Source organism: Antechinus flavipes, chromosome 3 (genome assembly GCF_016432865.1).
Source record: "Antechinus flavipes isolate AdamAnt ecotype Samford, QLD, Australia chromosome 3, AdamAnt_v2, whole genome shotgun sequence".
In the NCBI taxonomy this organism is placed as follows: Eukaryota; Metazoa; Chordata; class Mammalia; order Dasyuromorphia; family Dasyuridae; genus Antechinus; species Antechinus flavipes.
Genome location: NC_067400.1, coordinates 194,016,380 through 194,032,926, shown reverse-complemented (window position 1 = coordinate 194,032,926; position 16,547 = coordinate 194,016,380). Strand labels below are relative to the sequence as shown.

General features: G+C 35.6%; 1 protein-coding gene across 3 annotated transcripts in view; it reads right to left on the bottom strand.

Annotated features, from left to right (window-relative positions):
- Window positions 1-257: 257 nt before the first annotated feature.
- Window positions 258-16,547, bottom strand: part of CSNKA2IP (casein kinase 2 subunit alpha' interacting protein) — a 44,186-nt gene continuing 27,896 nt past the window's right edge. Inside the window, exons 1-4 of one of the 3 annotated variants that reach the window (XM_051984369.1) lie at window positions 15,358-15,600; window positions 9,186-9,252; window positions 2,045-2,102; window positions 258-1,671 (exon numbers count right to left, since the gene is read on the bottom strand). In XM_051984369.1, the coding sequence (XP_051840329.1) occupies window positions 288-1,671; window positions 2,045-2,102; window positions 9,186-9,252; window positions 15,358-15,468 (1,620 nt within the window). In that variant the 5' untranslated portion in view covers window positions 15,469-15,600 and the 3' untranslated portion in view covers window positions 258-287. Of the gene's footprint in view, window positions 1,672-2,044; window positions 2,103-9,185; window positions 9,253-13,170; window positions 13,251-15,357; window positions 15,601-16,547 lie in introns of those variants that run through there. The other 2 variants (XM_051984370.1, XM_051984371.1) reach the window with 2 other exon arrangements.

Genomic DNA, 16,547 nt, shown 5'->3' with positions numbered 1-16,547 from the left:
CAGAGGAGGCAAAGAATGTGGTCCTTGATTTTCATTCATTCTGAATTGAATTTGACTGAAAATTAGAAGATAAGGGAGGGAAAAGGAATTATTGTTCTTCCTGATTAGGAAGATCACTATTAACTCAGTTACTTGTAACCACCTAAAGGACAGCACTAGGATCAAATCAATGTCCTTCAGCCTGAATATGACTTTAAAAAAAGAAATGAATTGCAAAACCCCATCACATTTCAGAGATACACAATGGGGTACAAATGTTTTGTTTTGTTTTTTAAGGAGAAAAGATGTTAATTTAATTTGAAAATGTTATTTTGAAATTTTTCCAGGACTGCTTTGAGAAATGTCCCAGATCCTGTTGTTGCTTTTTCTCTAGGCAGTTTTTTGGTGGTGCTACTTGCAGGCATTTTTCCTCCTGAGGGCTGGTGTCTTTCAGAGATTCTTTTGTCCCTTGTTTGGTAATCTTTGCTGTAGATAAAATCAAGCCAATAGACTCCTGGAGGCAATCGATGGTAAATAAATGATTCAAAGGAGACACAGTCTGAGAAAGATGATGGAGAGAAGGGGGAAGATGAGGAAGAAGAAAGTGAAGAAGGTGGATACTGAGGCAGAGGCCCAGTCATCGTTTTTATATAAAGCAGCCATTTAACACCCTGGAACTGGTGGTTGATGCTCTGGGGTTGAATAGCAGGAGTCACTGATTGTATTGCAATGTTGGGAGTCGGGAGTGTAGATGTAGAAGCAGACTCAGTGAGGATAAGAGCTTCCTGATTCCTTTCTCCCTCAGGTATGGTCAGTGTATCATGTTCTTCTGCAGAAGCCTGAGGGTGCTGCTCTTCATAGCTATGACATGGAAGGCAAGAAATGGAGCTTGGTTTTGATTGTGGAATTTGGAGAACTAATCTCACACCCATTTCCCCCTCAGAACCAGGTAGAGGTGTGGGTATGGCCACTAATTTTGCTCCATTAGGATCTTTTCTTCCCTTAACATGGGAACAGCCATATCGAATCCAGGAAGCACAAACTAAGCAAACTGTGTAAGTTGATGACAATCGTGGGCCAGGTTGAGGATTAGGACGCCCCCTCATCCACCTCAAGAGAATCTGTTTTCGGATGTCTCTATGGATTCTGCTCTGGGGGATGGAACTGACTATGTTCTTAACAATTTCATTAGGGATAATCACACCATCCACTATACATGGCTTAAGGTAAAATAAACTCCATGAAGGCTCTCTATTAGGCATAGCTTTGGACTGTTTGGGACTTTGTAGAATCTTAACCTGGTGCTTGGATTTCAGTGGAGCCATGGCCCAATGTTTAAGATATGATGTTGACCTAGCTTGATGACAGAAGCAGAGTGCTGGGGTAGACATGATCTGGGGGTGTTTAGTGCAGGGTAAACGTGCAATCTGGCAGGAATGATTCGATGATGTTATGCAGCGGAGTCTTTTTTGAGAATACTTGATGTGGGGGTATGATGCTTTAGTACCTGTTAGATTCCTGAACAAGACCTGGAAGTCCAAAGGCCACTTTAAGTATCTCCTTTGCCAGACTTTTTGAGTTCCACCTAATAATTGTCCTCCTAACATAGGATAATAACAGGAATAAGTTGGCGAATTGTAACTTAGCTCTGTTCCCCTGGTTTTGTTGATCAATGTGTCAATAAGCTTCTTCCTGAAGTAGCAAAGAGGAAAATATTAAAAAGTTGGAGTCTGATAGATGAATCAAAAGTGAAAAACACCTAATTCAATAGGATTATCAGCTAAACCAGGAAGTGGTCTGTTCCAGAAACTAACACAAAAATTCAGATGGAAAATGTTTCATTAATTTATAACCTAAAGAGAGGAAATGTTATTATAAAAAATCATGAAAAGATTTTTATTTTGAAGGAAGGTTATCATTTATGAGCATCCCCTATGCAGTCATAGTTCCCGGTCTTTCTCAGACCATTAACCATACTGGTTTCTAGGGTCTATTAACCATACTGATCCATCCGAAAACTGGGACCCATAGAAATTGTGGTAAAGCAAGGTAAATTCTACTTTACCTTTCTATTCTTTGATTTAAAGATTGTAGCCTCCAGGTTTTCTCAGCAACACAGGGTCCTGAAAGAGAACAACATGATTTAAGCTGGAAAGAATTTATTGACCTCTACAGAGTCTGTGTGTATAAGGATCAAAGGCATAAAAAAAGACAAATAACATCTATATAGAGAACAACTTCAGAGAAATTGAATAGAAGGCATTTGAAGGAGTTTAGATCAGAAAAGCTTACTATATAAGGTCAATGGACCATTAGTCATTGTGTAGGATAGGGATCCTCCATAATCAATAGCTTGCTAGAACATCTCCACCAGATATACCATAGTTATGTTAAACTCATAAGCCCACAACAAACTCACTTTCTTCCATGAACCAAGTAATATTAGCTCTGACTGAAACTAGTATAGTACCTGAGTTTTGAGATTGGAATGAAATGAAGTACTCATAGAACATCTCAAAGTTAGCAAAAGGAACATTTATCTAACCCTAGAAAAGCAATAATATTCTGAGCAGAAAAGAAAACAATTCAGTGAATATACACTGATTCATATATGTATAGCTTCTTTCTACCAACATTGCTCATACTGATCTGCTGACAGGAAGACTCCTTGTGCCCTGACTTTTGGTACACAGACTACCCATATAAAGCTATGTAAAAATGCCCTGAACCATTGGGTTCCCTGAGCCACTTAGTTATTGGATTGAGTATCATTTCAATTAATCAAAAGGAAACACATACCTGGACTTCATAGGTTAAGACTTTATGATATCGCTGCCACCACACTAAAATCTTTCTTCCTAACTTTCCTATCTGCCATAGGAATGACCATCAAAAACAGTCATTCCTAACCTCAAAGTCATGGATGGATTCTTAGGCTCATTCCTCATATCCTCATTTGATAAATCTTATCAATAATACATTAACATCTTTGACATGCATCCTCTCTTCTAAACGCAGTATGACAGCCTTATTTCAAGTCTTCATCATCTTTTTCTCAGGCTTCTGAAGGGTCCCTTCCCATCTCCAGTCTATCTTATTTTAATCCCTCTTCGAAACAGTTACCAGACATTACTAAAGTAGAGGTCTGGTCAGGCACTTCCTTGCTGAAGAAGCTTTAGTGGTTTCTTAATACAACTAGGATAACATTTCTGCACTAAACTCTGCTCTATGATAATTTAAAGTCTTTCACTTAGATCTGGGCTTACCATCCTATCCTTCCAAGTCTATTGAATATTCTATTATTCCCTTCATGCATTCTGTATTCTAGTCCAAATGGTCAGCCTACTGGTATTTACTTGTATATATCATTCCATCTTCCACACTTCCAGGGTTTTGCACAAGCTACCCTCTCCCCCTCCCCCCCCCCAATTCCTAGAACACTTACCTCCGTCATTGTTTTGTTTTCTTAACAATCCTTGATTCCCTTTCAAGATTAAGCTAAAATAATACCTTTTCTGGTCCCTTTTTCTGGTAATTTTCTTTCACTCTCCAAAATTAACTGTCTATTTATCTGTGAGTATATGGTTTTTCTCAAAAATATGGTGGTTGTCCTTTATGCTCAAAGGGGACCAAAAAAACATCACTATTTTGGGGTCAAGATACAGTGTGTCTGTAGCTAATCAGAACAATAGGAGCTCAGAAGGTTCTACAAGTCAGACACAAATAGTTCATGTGACATTTGAAATAGGGAAGTTTTTAAATCTATACATATAGAAGTATAAATTTATATATCTTGCAATTTTTTTTGAGCTACTACAAATCTGCTTTGCTTCTAGAGCATCTATCTTTGTTGTGGATAAGTCATACTGCTAGGTCCTATGGAATTGTCTCCTATAACTCACAAATCCTAAGTTCTTCAGAAAAACCTTGAGTGTGTCCTTGCATTGCTTTTTCAGACCTTGCTTCATGTGAATTCTCCATAAAAAAGTTTTTTAATCAAACATATTGTGCATTCAAATAACGTGGCTGGCTCATTAGAGTTGTGCTCTCTGCAATAGAGTTTGAATGATTGGCAGTCTAACTCAAGAAAGAACTTCAGTGTTCAATACCTTATCTTGTGAGGTGATCTTCTAAATTCTAAGACAATTCACATGGAAGTCACTTTCCTGGCATGGTACCTAGTATGTTGTCCAGATTTCACAAACATACAATGAACTTGACACAGCAGCTCTGTATACCTTCAGTTTGGTAGGCAGCCTTATTCCTCTCTTTTCTCACCAACAAATTTCCTTCAGAGTCTTCCAAACACTGAGCTATCTCTGGCAATGCAGGCATTAACCTCATCATCTATCTGGACATCCCTGGAAAATACACTGTGCCAAGGTAAATGAGCTTACATAACATTCAAAAGCTTTCTATTTTCTGTAAACAAAGGTACCATGTATGGATGGTACAGTTCTGGCTGGTAGAAAACTTCTATTTTGTTATTGTTAATTGTCAAGCCAAAATTAGCAAAAGTGTCAGAGAAATAATTCTAAACTCTTTTCATCTTGGCCTCAGAAGCTCCATTGAATGAGCAATTATCTGCCAAAAAAAAAGTTGTACATCAGTTCTTTCCAGTTTAATCTTGGCTTGTAACCTTTTCAAGGAAAATAATTTACCATCACTATAGCAGCCAACCTTGACACCATTTTCATCCTCATTGAAGGCTTCTGACAACAGTGTGGAAAATATGCCTTAAAAAAAAGCGTGGGGAGCAAGCTCCTCAGTCCTGCTTCACTCCACTGGTGACTGAGAAAGTGAAAGCATTATTCAATATCCAGAACTCATGCAAACATGCCATCATAAAACTGGCATATAAATTGATGAACTTCTCTGGGAAACCAAATTTTATCACAATCTTCCACAATCCCCATTATCAAAGACCTCTGGTTTTGCTCCTGGAATTTCCCCTGAAGATATCAGATAGCAAATATCCTATCTACCATTCCTCAGCCCTTTCTAAAGTTACACTGGTTCTCAGGTAGGTGACCTTTTTCCAGATGAAGGATAAACCCAATTAAGACTCAAAAAAGAGATTGTCTTGTGGTTATCATGGTATAATTTATTTCCATTTCCTCTATAGAGATGGACAGTGAAGACATCCTTGAATTCCTTTAGATAATTTCCTTTTGCAATATAATCCAGAAAATTTCAGTAAGTTTTCATATGAGTAGTAGACTCCTTGGCCTTGTAAATCTCAGCTGGAATAGAATCAGCATCAGGCTCTTTGCCACATCAGAGAAGCCTAATGGTATTCAAAACCTCTTCTTCAATTGGAAATTTAGCTAAAAAGGGATTGAATTCAATCTTAGGTATATAGTCAATGGTTTAAGCATTGGTTGACGAGGTCCATTGAAAATACTATGGAAGTGTGTTCAGCACCTCTATCTGGTATCAAGTTCTTTATCATTAATCAGTGTGACTCAATGTTGAGTCTATTAGCAAAAAGTAGTTGAGATACTACTTTGGCCTATAGCTTTCAGGAAATCATAAAATCATAAAACTCTCTGAATTGTTCCTATCAGCATAAAACTGCTTTTATCTGCCTTCTTACTGATCCCAGAATTCTGCATCTAGAGACATCACTTTACTTTCAATGGAGTTAAATGCTGCCTTCTTAGAGAGAGATAAAACTATCCTACTGGAAAACTGTAATTCTCATTTTTCATTTAACAGCTTCTGAATTTCCCTAACATTTTTGTCAAATCAATCTTGATGTTTGTGAGTAGTCTGACCCAAATCATCTACAGCAGATCTCTAAAAACTGCCCATTCCTTTTCTGCTTATTGTGTATTGGCTCAGCCTTTTCTCCCAGGTAGCTAACAAAACTCTTCATGTTAGAAGAAGCAGTATAATCCATTGACATTAAATCTTCTGGTAGTCATCTTGCCTTGGAGTCACCAGTTTTGTTGAATGTAAATGTTTAGCCTGGAAAAGATAAGTCTATGATTGGTCCAGTACTGTGTCATACATTACCTTTGTTCTTCTTACATTGTTTTTTCTCCTTACTCATGACATAGTCTATTAAATGTCATTAAATGCCAACATTTGCTAAAAAAGTACACATCCAACAAGTTTTATTGTGCTTAAGTAAATGGAAGATAGTATTGATAATGAGAAGGGTTCATGAGATGCACAAATCTTCAATACAAAGTGACTGTTGCTGTTACAGCTTCCAACTCCATTCCTCCCAAAGATTCTGCCATGACTGATAGTACTATGTCTACTCTGGCATTAAAGTTACCCAAAATTACAAGCTTGTCTTCTCTTCAGCATATTGACGATGACAGTTTTCTAGTTTCAATAACATTTTTCTTTGACCTTATGTTATGTTTGTTATGGTAAAAACATAAACACAGTTGATAGAAACACTTTCCTGAAAGTGGTAATCATTGTTTGTTGTTGTTGTTGTTGTTGAAGTTTTTTATTTTCAAAACATATGCACAGATAATTTTTCAACATTGACCCTTGCATAGCCAGATTTTCTCCTCCTTCCCCTCACCACCTTCACTAGATGACAAGCAATATAATTACACATGCTAAAATATATGTTAAATCCAATATATACATAAACATATTTATACAATTATCTTGCAGCACAAGAGAAACAAAATGCAAGGGAACAACAACAAAAAAAGTGAAAATGTCATATTGTGATCCACACTCAGTTCCCACAGTCCTCTCTCTGGGTGTAGATAGCTCTCTTCATCACAAGATCATTGAAAATGGCCTCAATCATCTCATTATTGGAAAAAGCCATGTACAATGATCTCTTGGTTCTGCTCATTTCACTTAGTATCAGTTCATGTAAGTCTCTCCAGACCTCTCTGAAATCATTCTGCTGAGCATTTCTTATTGAACAATAATATTCCATAACATTCATATACCATAACTATTCACCATTCTCCAACTGATGGGCATTCACTCAGTTTCCAGTTTCTTGCCACTACAAAAAGGACTGAGGTGGCAGTCATTGTCTGCCATTTACTGTGAGGAAGCGTACAAACTTGCTGACTAGGTTAGATTTGATTGTGAAACCTATGCCAGCTTCATAGCACTCCCTATCATTGCAATCACTTAAAAAAAAAAAAAAAACACTAGACATCCAGCTCTGACTTTAGGGAGTTTTTATTTACTTGCCATAGTTTATTCAGGACTACTATTTGGATGAGATAGCTGCTGTGTTCTCTTACAAGTTATTTACTTTTCAGGTCTACTCATTTTCTTGTTGTCCATAAGCATAAGCACATTCCATTTACCAATAGTGAGTGGAATCATCTTCACAGAAGTTTTTGCATATTTTTGGTGTTTTGACCACAGGGTAGGATCTCCATCTGCCACAGTAAGTAGGTCAGAATTAGATCAAATAAAGATAACAAATTTTAGAGCATCTTTTTCTAGGCCCCTTCCCTCATGCTTGGAGGAAAACATGGTCCTTGAAACAGGCTACTATTGATTGTAGACTTTTAGTGAAACTTGGAAAGATTTACATGAGCTGATGCAAAGTGAACAAAACCAGAATATCGTACACAGTAACAGCAGCACTGTACAATGATCAGCTATGAATAACTTAGCTCTTCTCAAAAATACAATGTTATCAGGAAGTATACTGGGATGGTGGAGTAGGTTAGTAAATTTCAAGCTTTGCAGATTTTCCACAAAACAGAACAAATGTGTACCTTAAGGCAAACATAGATTGTTGAAAGGATGTTTAGATCAGTTCACAATTCTACCCACAATGTATTAGTGCCCCGTTTTACCACATGCCCTCCAACATTTATCATTATCTTTTCCTGTCACCATGACAATATTCCAGTGTTTCTTTTTTGTTTTCTTTTCCTTTTTTGTCTTTCTTTTTTTCTATTTTTTAAACAAATAAAATTTTTAAATGGATGTTAAAAAATAACTAATGAATGCATTTTAAAAAAAACAATGCAATGATCCAAGACAATTTCAAAAGATACATGGTGGAAAATGCAATCCATATTCGGAGAAAGAATTGATGTAGTCTAAATGCTGATTGGAACTTACTATTATTTTTACTTGATTCTGTGTAAATGTATGTTTTTTGGGGGGGAGGGGTGTTGCTTCTCTTACAATATAAATAATATGGAGTTTATAAGACTGCCCATCTAACTATTTTATGAAATTGCTCACCATTTTAAGAAGGTTGAAGTTTAGGAAAGGAGATTTAAAAAATTGAACACAATTTTTAATATAAATGTTTAAAATTGTCTTTGAATGTAATTGGGAAAAAATATTTTTTAAAAGGCAGCTCATATACCCAAATCCTACTTCAGTCTAGTGAGAAGAACAACCTATGCTCTGGGCTGTCTGTGTGCACTGTTGTGATTAACTCCCAGGGTTGTCCACACTTGCTGTTTTCTCCCTTGCTCATTGCCACAGGATTTCAAGACTGGTAAAAATGGTAAAATGGTATGAGTGATGTCTTTTGACTGTAGCATAAATTGCATTTAACTGAAGCAGTGTAATACACAAAGCTATTGACCTTGTTTTTTTTTTCCTTTCTAGAGTCAAATCAAAGATCCAGTGACAAAATAAAAGATGACAGTCATCAGTGATCCAGGACATAGTGGACGACCTTGGCATCTTTCATCTGACCAAGTTCTAAACATTCCACAGCACCTGCTTCTGCCATCTTTATGACCACTGGAACAAAGTATGTTTATCTGTCTGTTGAAGCAATGGAAGATTTCACATGCTTGGAATAGACATCCCTCTAGTTCACCAACAGATTTGAGACCTATTGGTTACCTTCATCCTATTTTAGCGATGTCTGTTTTTAGCCTGTCTGCTGAGACAATTTTACCAGGGTGCTTCTTGGAACTCCAAGTTAGAGCTGATTGAAAGATGGACATCAAAGGTGGGTGAGCAACCCTGACACTAAGCTCTAATACCAAAGGCCCTGCTCCTCCTTGAATACTTCATACACCCCAGATGTATACAAAGGTCCTTGAGGGCAATGATTTCTTTAATTTATTCTTTATATCACTGATACTTGCACATAAAGGAGTGCTTAATAAGCTTTTGCTAAATCAAATTGGCCATGGAGAAAAAATGATTAAATGGATTTTTTTAAAAAGCTAGAAACATAAGAAAAACTGAGAGAAGAAGCTTTTGAAGCTAAAAAGCTGAGTTCTTACCATCAGGTAGTTTCCTCCATCTTCTTCTCTTAAATCTCCTAGAGATGTTTTCTTCAGGAAACAAGACCTATTAAAAGAAAAGTATAAAGCATCCAGAGGCCACTTTTAAAGACTAATGACACATCTTTACATCTGGGTTCAACTTCATAGAGAACACTTTTTAACTGTCCCTATGACAACAAATGTTGGTTTATAATTATCTTGTTTAAAGCCCAAAATTAACTGAAACTTGTAAAATATGAGCTAAGTTTAGAAGCACAAAACCTGACTTCCAATCTTGCCCAAGTCCAATCTTGTCTAATTTCTGCTTTTTTTTTTTTTTTGGAGGGGGGAGAACAGTCAAGTCCCTTAAATTTTTCTAAAGCCATTTCACCTGGAAAATGAAGAGGTTGATCATCTCCCAGGTCCCATTTCTGGATGTAATCTGAGATACAATGATCTTAACATAATTCTGATGTCCTTAGTTTCCTTATTTATAATGAGTGATGGAGACTAATCTCTAATATTCTATGATTCTATGGCTCACTAATTACAATAGAATATCTTTTCTTTTTCTTTTATTTGTTCCTTATTCAGAGAAAGAAGAAAACAAGAAATTAAAATACCTATTGCTTGGGAAGAGATATATAGATTAAAAAGACAATAGAAAGAATCCAAAATTATTCATCCTCTGTTTTTACAGAATTAATCTTCCTTCATTACTAAAGAAAATATTGTTTAAAGTAAAAACGGTAAATGGGGCATGGTAATGAGGGAATTTATGTTTAAGTTAAAGGTGAGACTCTTGTTCCCCCATACTCACAAATGTAGATGGATGGCTTTAAGTTACTTGATAAACGCTTGGATTCACACAAGAATCAAAGCATTTATTAAATCCTTACAATGAATCAACAAAATTGTGCTGAACAGAAATACAATACAGATAAAAGTAAAAATAATCCTTGCTTTCATGAATTAAACATTCTAAGGAGGTACACAGTAAATAACTTGGTACAGACCTACACACATGAGGTATGATGGGAAGTAATCTCAGAGAAGACACTAGAAGCTATGGAGAACAAGAAAGTCCTCTTGCAGCAAATGAGATTTGGGCTGAGACCCAAAGAAAGCCTGAGAAACCAAGAGGCTGAGGTAAGAGATGAAAGCATTTCACTCTGGGGACAGCCAGTCAAAGTGACATAAAAGGGGATTAGGCATATTCTGCTTGGGCACACCACAAGCAGTGGGCTAGTATTGGTGAGGAAGATTTCAAGTCAACAATTTCTAACAGTACTTTCTAAAAGTAGACTGGTTAACCTCAGGAGTTAGTGAACTTCCTACAGGTCTTCAATTCAAACAAATTTTAGATGGTGTCTTGCTGGTGATATAATGTGGAGCTGGATGAAAGATTCTTACTGTAATGAGTAGATTTCGTACTACCTCTGGCTCCCAAGGCCTACTTTAACTGAAATTCTTTCTGATTGTCTAAGACCTTCTCTACATGGCTTAATTTTCCAAAATCACCTCAGATTCAGATTTGATGCAGACCTCACAAAAGTGCCATTTTTACACATTTTAAAAACAAGTAAGTAAATTGAAAGTTATTTTAATTTTTTTCATATTTCAATATACTATAACTAGTTTCCTTCATCATACTATGTACTTCTTTGTACATTTAGAAACATTCTGAGGAAGAATCCATAGTATCCAGACTGCCAAAGGGGTCTGTAACACAAAAAAAGGTTTATGAATTCTTCCTCTATCTAATTTGAATTAATTTACAATCTTTCTCACAGATGTTCCCTTTTCCCTTGTGATAGTGCTACCAACCCTGGCACAGGCTCTCACTGTATCTTAATCCTAAAACTATTATAATAGTCACCTTCTGGTTGGTATTGCTGCCTCATTTTTCCTTATTCCAATCAGTTACACCAATCCGACCTTCTGCAAGAATCCTTTCCTCTGAAATTACCTTTAATTTACCCTAATTATATTATGTCTTGCAAGTACATAGGCTATTTGTACTTTATCCCCTCTATTAGAATATGTGTTCCTTAAAAATAGGAACTTTTTTTGTCTTTTTTGCATCCCTAACAATTACTGTTCTTGGCACACAGTAAATACTTGATAAATGTTTATTGGCTTGACATAACCTAAGAAAGTGATCGTTTTTTTTACAAGAACTGGAAATTATTGATGTAAATTATATGGATTTCTCATATATCCTTCCATCATAAAGTCCTTCCATTTCCCAGAGGCGGCCTTCTTAAAAAATTAGCTCAAAAGTGCCATGGAGAGGTATTCAGAAGGAAGCTGTTCTCTAGTTCTAAGAAACTAAAACTAAGAGGTGTCTCTGTATTAGTTTGAGAGTTATTTGCTTCTTCCCTTGTTAAAAATCACATTTCTAACTCCTTTCTGCACCTATTCTTGTCTACAAGAAATTAAGTGACTAAGGCAAAATGATGGTAACATACCAAAAAGGAATATGGGATCTACCTGACACCCTGCGCCATGCATAGCCCTGGCTGGAGGTCACACCTTAATGCCCAACAAGGCCTATCTGAGAAATGACCATAGGAAGGAAGAAAAGATAGAAAAATCCTAAACATATTCTGCTTTTCTGTTTCTATCAAGAGTTCCACAAACTCTCCAATCATCCATATTTTCAATATTGGGAGTCATCTTCAATCGTCATTCATCTTCACCACCACTGCTGATAAGATTCATTGATTTTATCTTAACATCTCAGATCTATATCCTTTTCTAAATTTAGATTGCCATCCTTTTTCAGATTCTCATTAGCTCTCTTACTTGTAATACTATAACAGTCTCCTAATTATATTTCCAGTCAGTTTACCCTCTTCCATAAACCTACAAAAGAATCTTCCTAAAACTTTACCCTCAATGTTATTCCCCTTAAGAATCTCAACGATTCCTTATTGCTGATACATAATCTTAAATTTCTCATTATCTTTTTTTTTTCCCCAGTCTTAGTTAACTGTCTTTTCTTAATGCTACAAGATGATATTCAGGAATGGTAGAATGTAATTTAGGGAATTACAACAATAATAGTAAAAAAAAATCAAATACTTTACGTTATAAATACTACTTTGTTTATACTTTAAAGAGTAATACTGTTATGCCACAGTCTCCTTGAACTGTTCTACCTCAATTTCTCTGCATTAGTTTCCCTGAATTATATCTCCATTTCCCTGAGTTAGTATGCAACCCCCACTTTTCTCCTTCCATCAGGGCTGTACCACCCACTCTAAACATTCTAAAAGATAAGACTATCTCAGATATGTAATTGAAATCTTTACTTCTGTTTGTTCAGACTAATTCTGGCCGCCTAGTTAGTAAGAATTTATAGTTTTCACCTCCATCCTGCTAGAACCGAATTTATGATACATCCCTGAAAATTCCCACACTTTGCTTCCTGCCTTTGTTTCTCTTCTTTCTAAAGTCCTATTAAAAAAACCTTGGAGTCTCACATTCACCGCTGGATACTTTGAGACGAGAGTCCTGTCCAGTCAATCAATTAAGCTCTCCAATAAATAAAATATTAAAACTCTAATCTTTATCTTGCCTCAGTTTCTCTAGCATTACAATACTACCTTACTTTAATACTACTTTTAAAATAATTTTGGGGGGAACTGGACACATATCCAATTTACCCATACATATGTGTTTAGGAAATTCCCAGTGAGATAAATTCTTTTATATATTAAATTTGGGGTTGCCAGTGGATCACATGATCTAGCAATTTCATTGGTGAGACCTGAAGCCAATTTTTCTTGAATTGGAAGTTGGCTCTCTAAAGCCACAGTTGTCATAAAAAAAAGTAAATAAATCTTGAGATTTGATGATCTATAAATTCCCCTCTTTAAATGATTTAACTTTCTTTTAGTTACTTTCTGCCCTCTTCCATTATTGTATATATTTCTAAGAGAAATGAAACAGATGAAGAAAACAAAGCCTATTCAATTCAGAAATAGAGCATTCTTACCAGAGAAGATTATGTTCCAGGATATAGAGAAAACTAGACACACACTTCTTCCTCAGACACTTGTACTAACTAAGGTTGAGCCCCTGTGATGCTCTCTTATTCACAAGACCTAAGATCATCCTGACATCATAGAACTGCCCATTGTCATCTGGCTATCAGAGTTACCTCCCTCATTTCTGGAGTACCAGTTATTTGGAGCTGAACTTAAACTGCTGGTATATACATATATACATATATATACAAATATATACATATATATACATATATTCCATTAAGTAGTAGTCCCTTATTATTTAGAGTCTAGAGAGTCTGCCTTGTTTATTTTATCCATAAGTTGTATTAGTTCAATCAATCAGTCAGTTAAAGCAGATTTCCAAGCTGTCATATCCCATAGCTATTTTTTCCCTCACCATTAAGAGATCCTATTAGGTTTCCTCAATTCTAGAGAGTGTGATTTTTTTTCAAGCAAAGCAACAAGCTTCTGAGTCTATAGGTACTTTTTTGTCCAACTTATGTACATATGTTCATAATTAAACAAAATTTAAAAACATTTTTAATAACCTTTGTATATATTGAAGTGAAAAAGAAATGGTGAAAAAGGGAAAATATCACTGCATAGAAAATTGAATCTATTAACCTGTCTATATCATATGTGTAGGTATTATGTGCATATGTATATATATTTGGATTTTCCTCCCCCACCACCATGATTTTAATCTTGGCCACCTTATACCTTACTCTTCACTCTCTCCTTGGCAATTTATTTATCCCCATGCCTTCAATTATCATTTTTAGGTGTATGACTTCCAAAATTTTAACTCCAGTTATGATATCTCTTCTAAATTTCATATACATGTTTTCAACTTTCTACAATTCTTTACAAGATTAAAATCATCATATTCCTTCATAAAACTTTATAAGTGAGGCCAATAAAAGGTCAATAAAATGATCTTCAGCTAAGATATATAGATATATATCTTAGATTTAGAGTCAGAAGTACTTGACAATGACATTATATATCTTGCCTCATTTGCTTTCCAGTTTGGTAAATCAAATCTCAGTTTTCTTTAAATGGAAAGGGTGGCATATAGTGCTTTGTGAACTACAAAATACTATAGAAATGTAATAATATAAACATATTTATGTAAGGTATAAATCAATAACTTGGACAAAAATTCTGGATTCCATACTTCTTTAGAAAAAATTTAAATTTGTTAATTTCTGAAAATCTCACTCAGCAGGTGACTAGAAGGCAGGAATTCCCTAAAAAAATAATGGGAGACAAAATCTTTTTGGAATCCTTTTTTTGAAGCACACTAATTTCAGTCAGCCATATCTAGAGACTTTTTTTAAGTCACTGAAACCATGTGCATGAGGCCTTAGAAGAAGCAGAGTGTATAGCTTTCAAGAAAATTAAAAACATCCAGTTTTACTATGGTAATCATTTACTATTACTATTAGTTAAATCCAGAATCTCAAAGATTTAACCACCTTTCTGGTTTTGAAAAGCTAAAAATACTTATTTAACAAGTGAATGTATTTATCTCCTAGAAATCTGTTATTGAATAAAATCAGAATGATTACTAAAACCATGATTTTTTAATTTTAATACCAATTGAAGGGTGGCATGGCATTTTGGGATATCATTCTCTGGGTCCCCCCTAGCATGGTATATTCTTTGTCTTCATATTGTGTTTAATATAACAAGCTCCTTAAAGACAAAGAATCTTTCCAATTTGTCTTTGAATCTCCAGCGCCTATTTATTGACCTTGCTTCATAAGCAACTTGTAAACATTTATTGAATTTATTTTTTTAATTTAAATACACATGATTTCCATTTTGCAACTAGCAGATACTGTGAAATGTCATAAGACCAGGAACAGAATTCAGTGATCTTGGTGATTTACGTCTCCATAGAATATACTCCCACAGTGTCCTCCTGCTTCCCATTCTCTCCAATACAGATGTTTTCTTGGCTAGACTTAAAGGACAGACAGAAGAAAGCTGCTTTCTAGCTTTAAGGAAAAAGAACTTGAGGGTTTCTTCTGGCCTGACTTTGAAGACTGACTGTTCTTTTCAGCTACTGATTTCAAAAGTCTCAGCCTCTTTCTTCTCCCATTCTCTAGTAACAATGACTCCTTCCCCTTATTCCTCCCTTCCCAGCCCTAAGTCTGAAATACCCTTACCAGTAGGAGTTTCAAGAAGAGCAAGAAGCATGTTACTTCAAATATTCCCAATAGCAATAACTTCTGCAAATCCAAATCCAAATGACTTTCATGGATGTAAATCTCCCTCATAGGGGAAAGCTACAGGGACTATAGAGCTTCTAATAGAAGCAAGCAACTGGAGAAAAATAAGTATCAGAAAAGGAGTACACTTTCCTGAAAGGACTGTGCCCTGAGGATGAGGGAAAAAGTAGATGTGCTTCCTTAAACACCTATGACAAGACTGAGTACTGTAGTTCCCTATCCCAGACAAATGATCTAAGGTCACCCTGACATCACAGAGCAGCAATAGCTCATTGTTCATAGTCAGAGTTGCACCCTTGGTGGCAGAGTGACTTGAAGTGACCATTATTTCCTCTCTGTACAATTTATTAAATTATTACATTTAATTTCTTACTAGCACCTAAATGCTTCCATTTTCTTCTTAACAAACATCACTACTACTCTCCACTCTCCACAACTGTAACTAAAACTGTTCTCTCAAAAAGGTCACCAATGACTTCCTAATCAACAAATCTAATGACATTTTTTTCAGTTCTTTAAATTCTCTGCATCTTTGGATAATGTAAACCAAGATTATTGAACGTTGTCTCTCTTCTCAGTTTTGTTGTTATCCTGAACTGCTCCTCAATTTCAATCATTACTGATTCCTTCTCCCTTAGGATATGCTTAATATGGATGCACCTCCGTGGGTCTAATCTTGGCACTTTCTCCCTTAGCAATTTATTCATTTCTGTGCCTTCAATTATAACCTTTAGGGAGATGGTTTCCAAATGCATATCTCCACTTCTAATCTCTCTTCTAAATTCCATATTTATGTTTTTAACAACCAAGAAAATAATCCATCATACTTCTTATGAGATAAGGGAGGTCAATAAAATGATCATCAGCACAAATAGAGAGATATAGATAGACTGAGAGATGAAAGGAGCATATTCCACTTTGGTGTGAATCTTGTTCCAGTGTGGGTTTAAATGGTTATTGGAATATTTGGTTTCCCCATTTTTTATCAGTCACTACTGTTGAAATATGTTTAACAATAAGTGAAGGATTCTGAGCCACAATTTTTGTACATTTCCTTGGAGCAATATCCATTCTTTAAAAGATTATTTTTAAAAATTAAAAGAATTAAAAACATACCCAAAATAGAA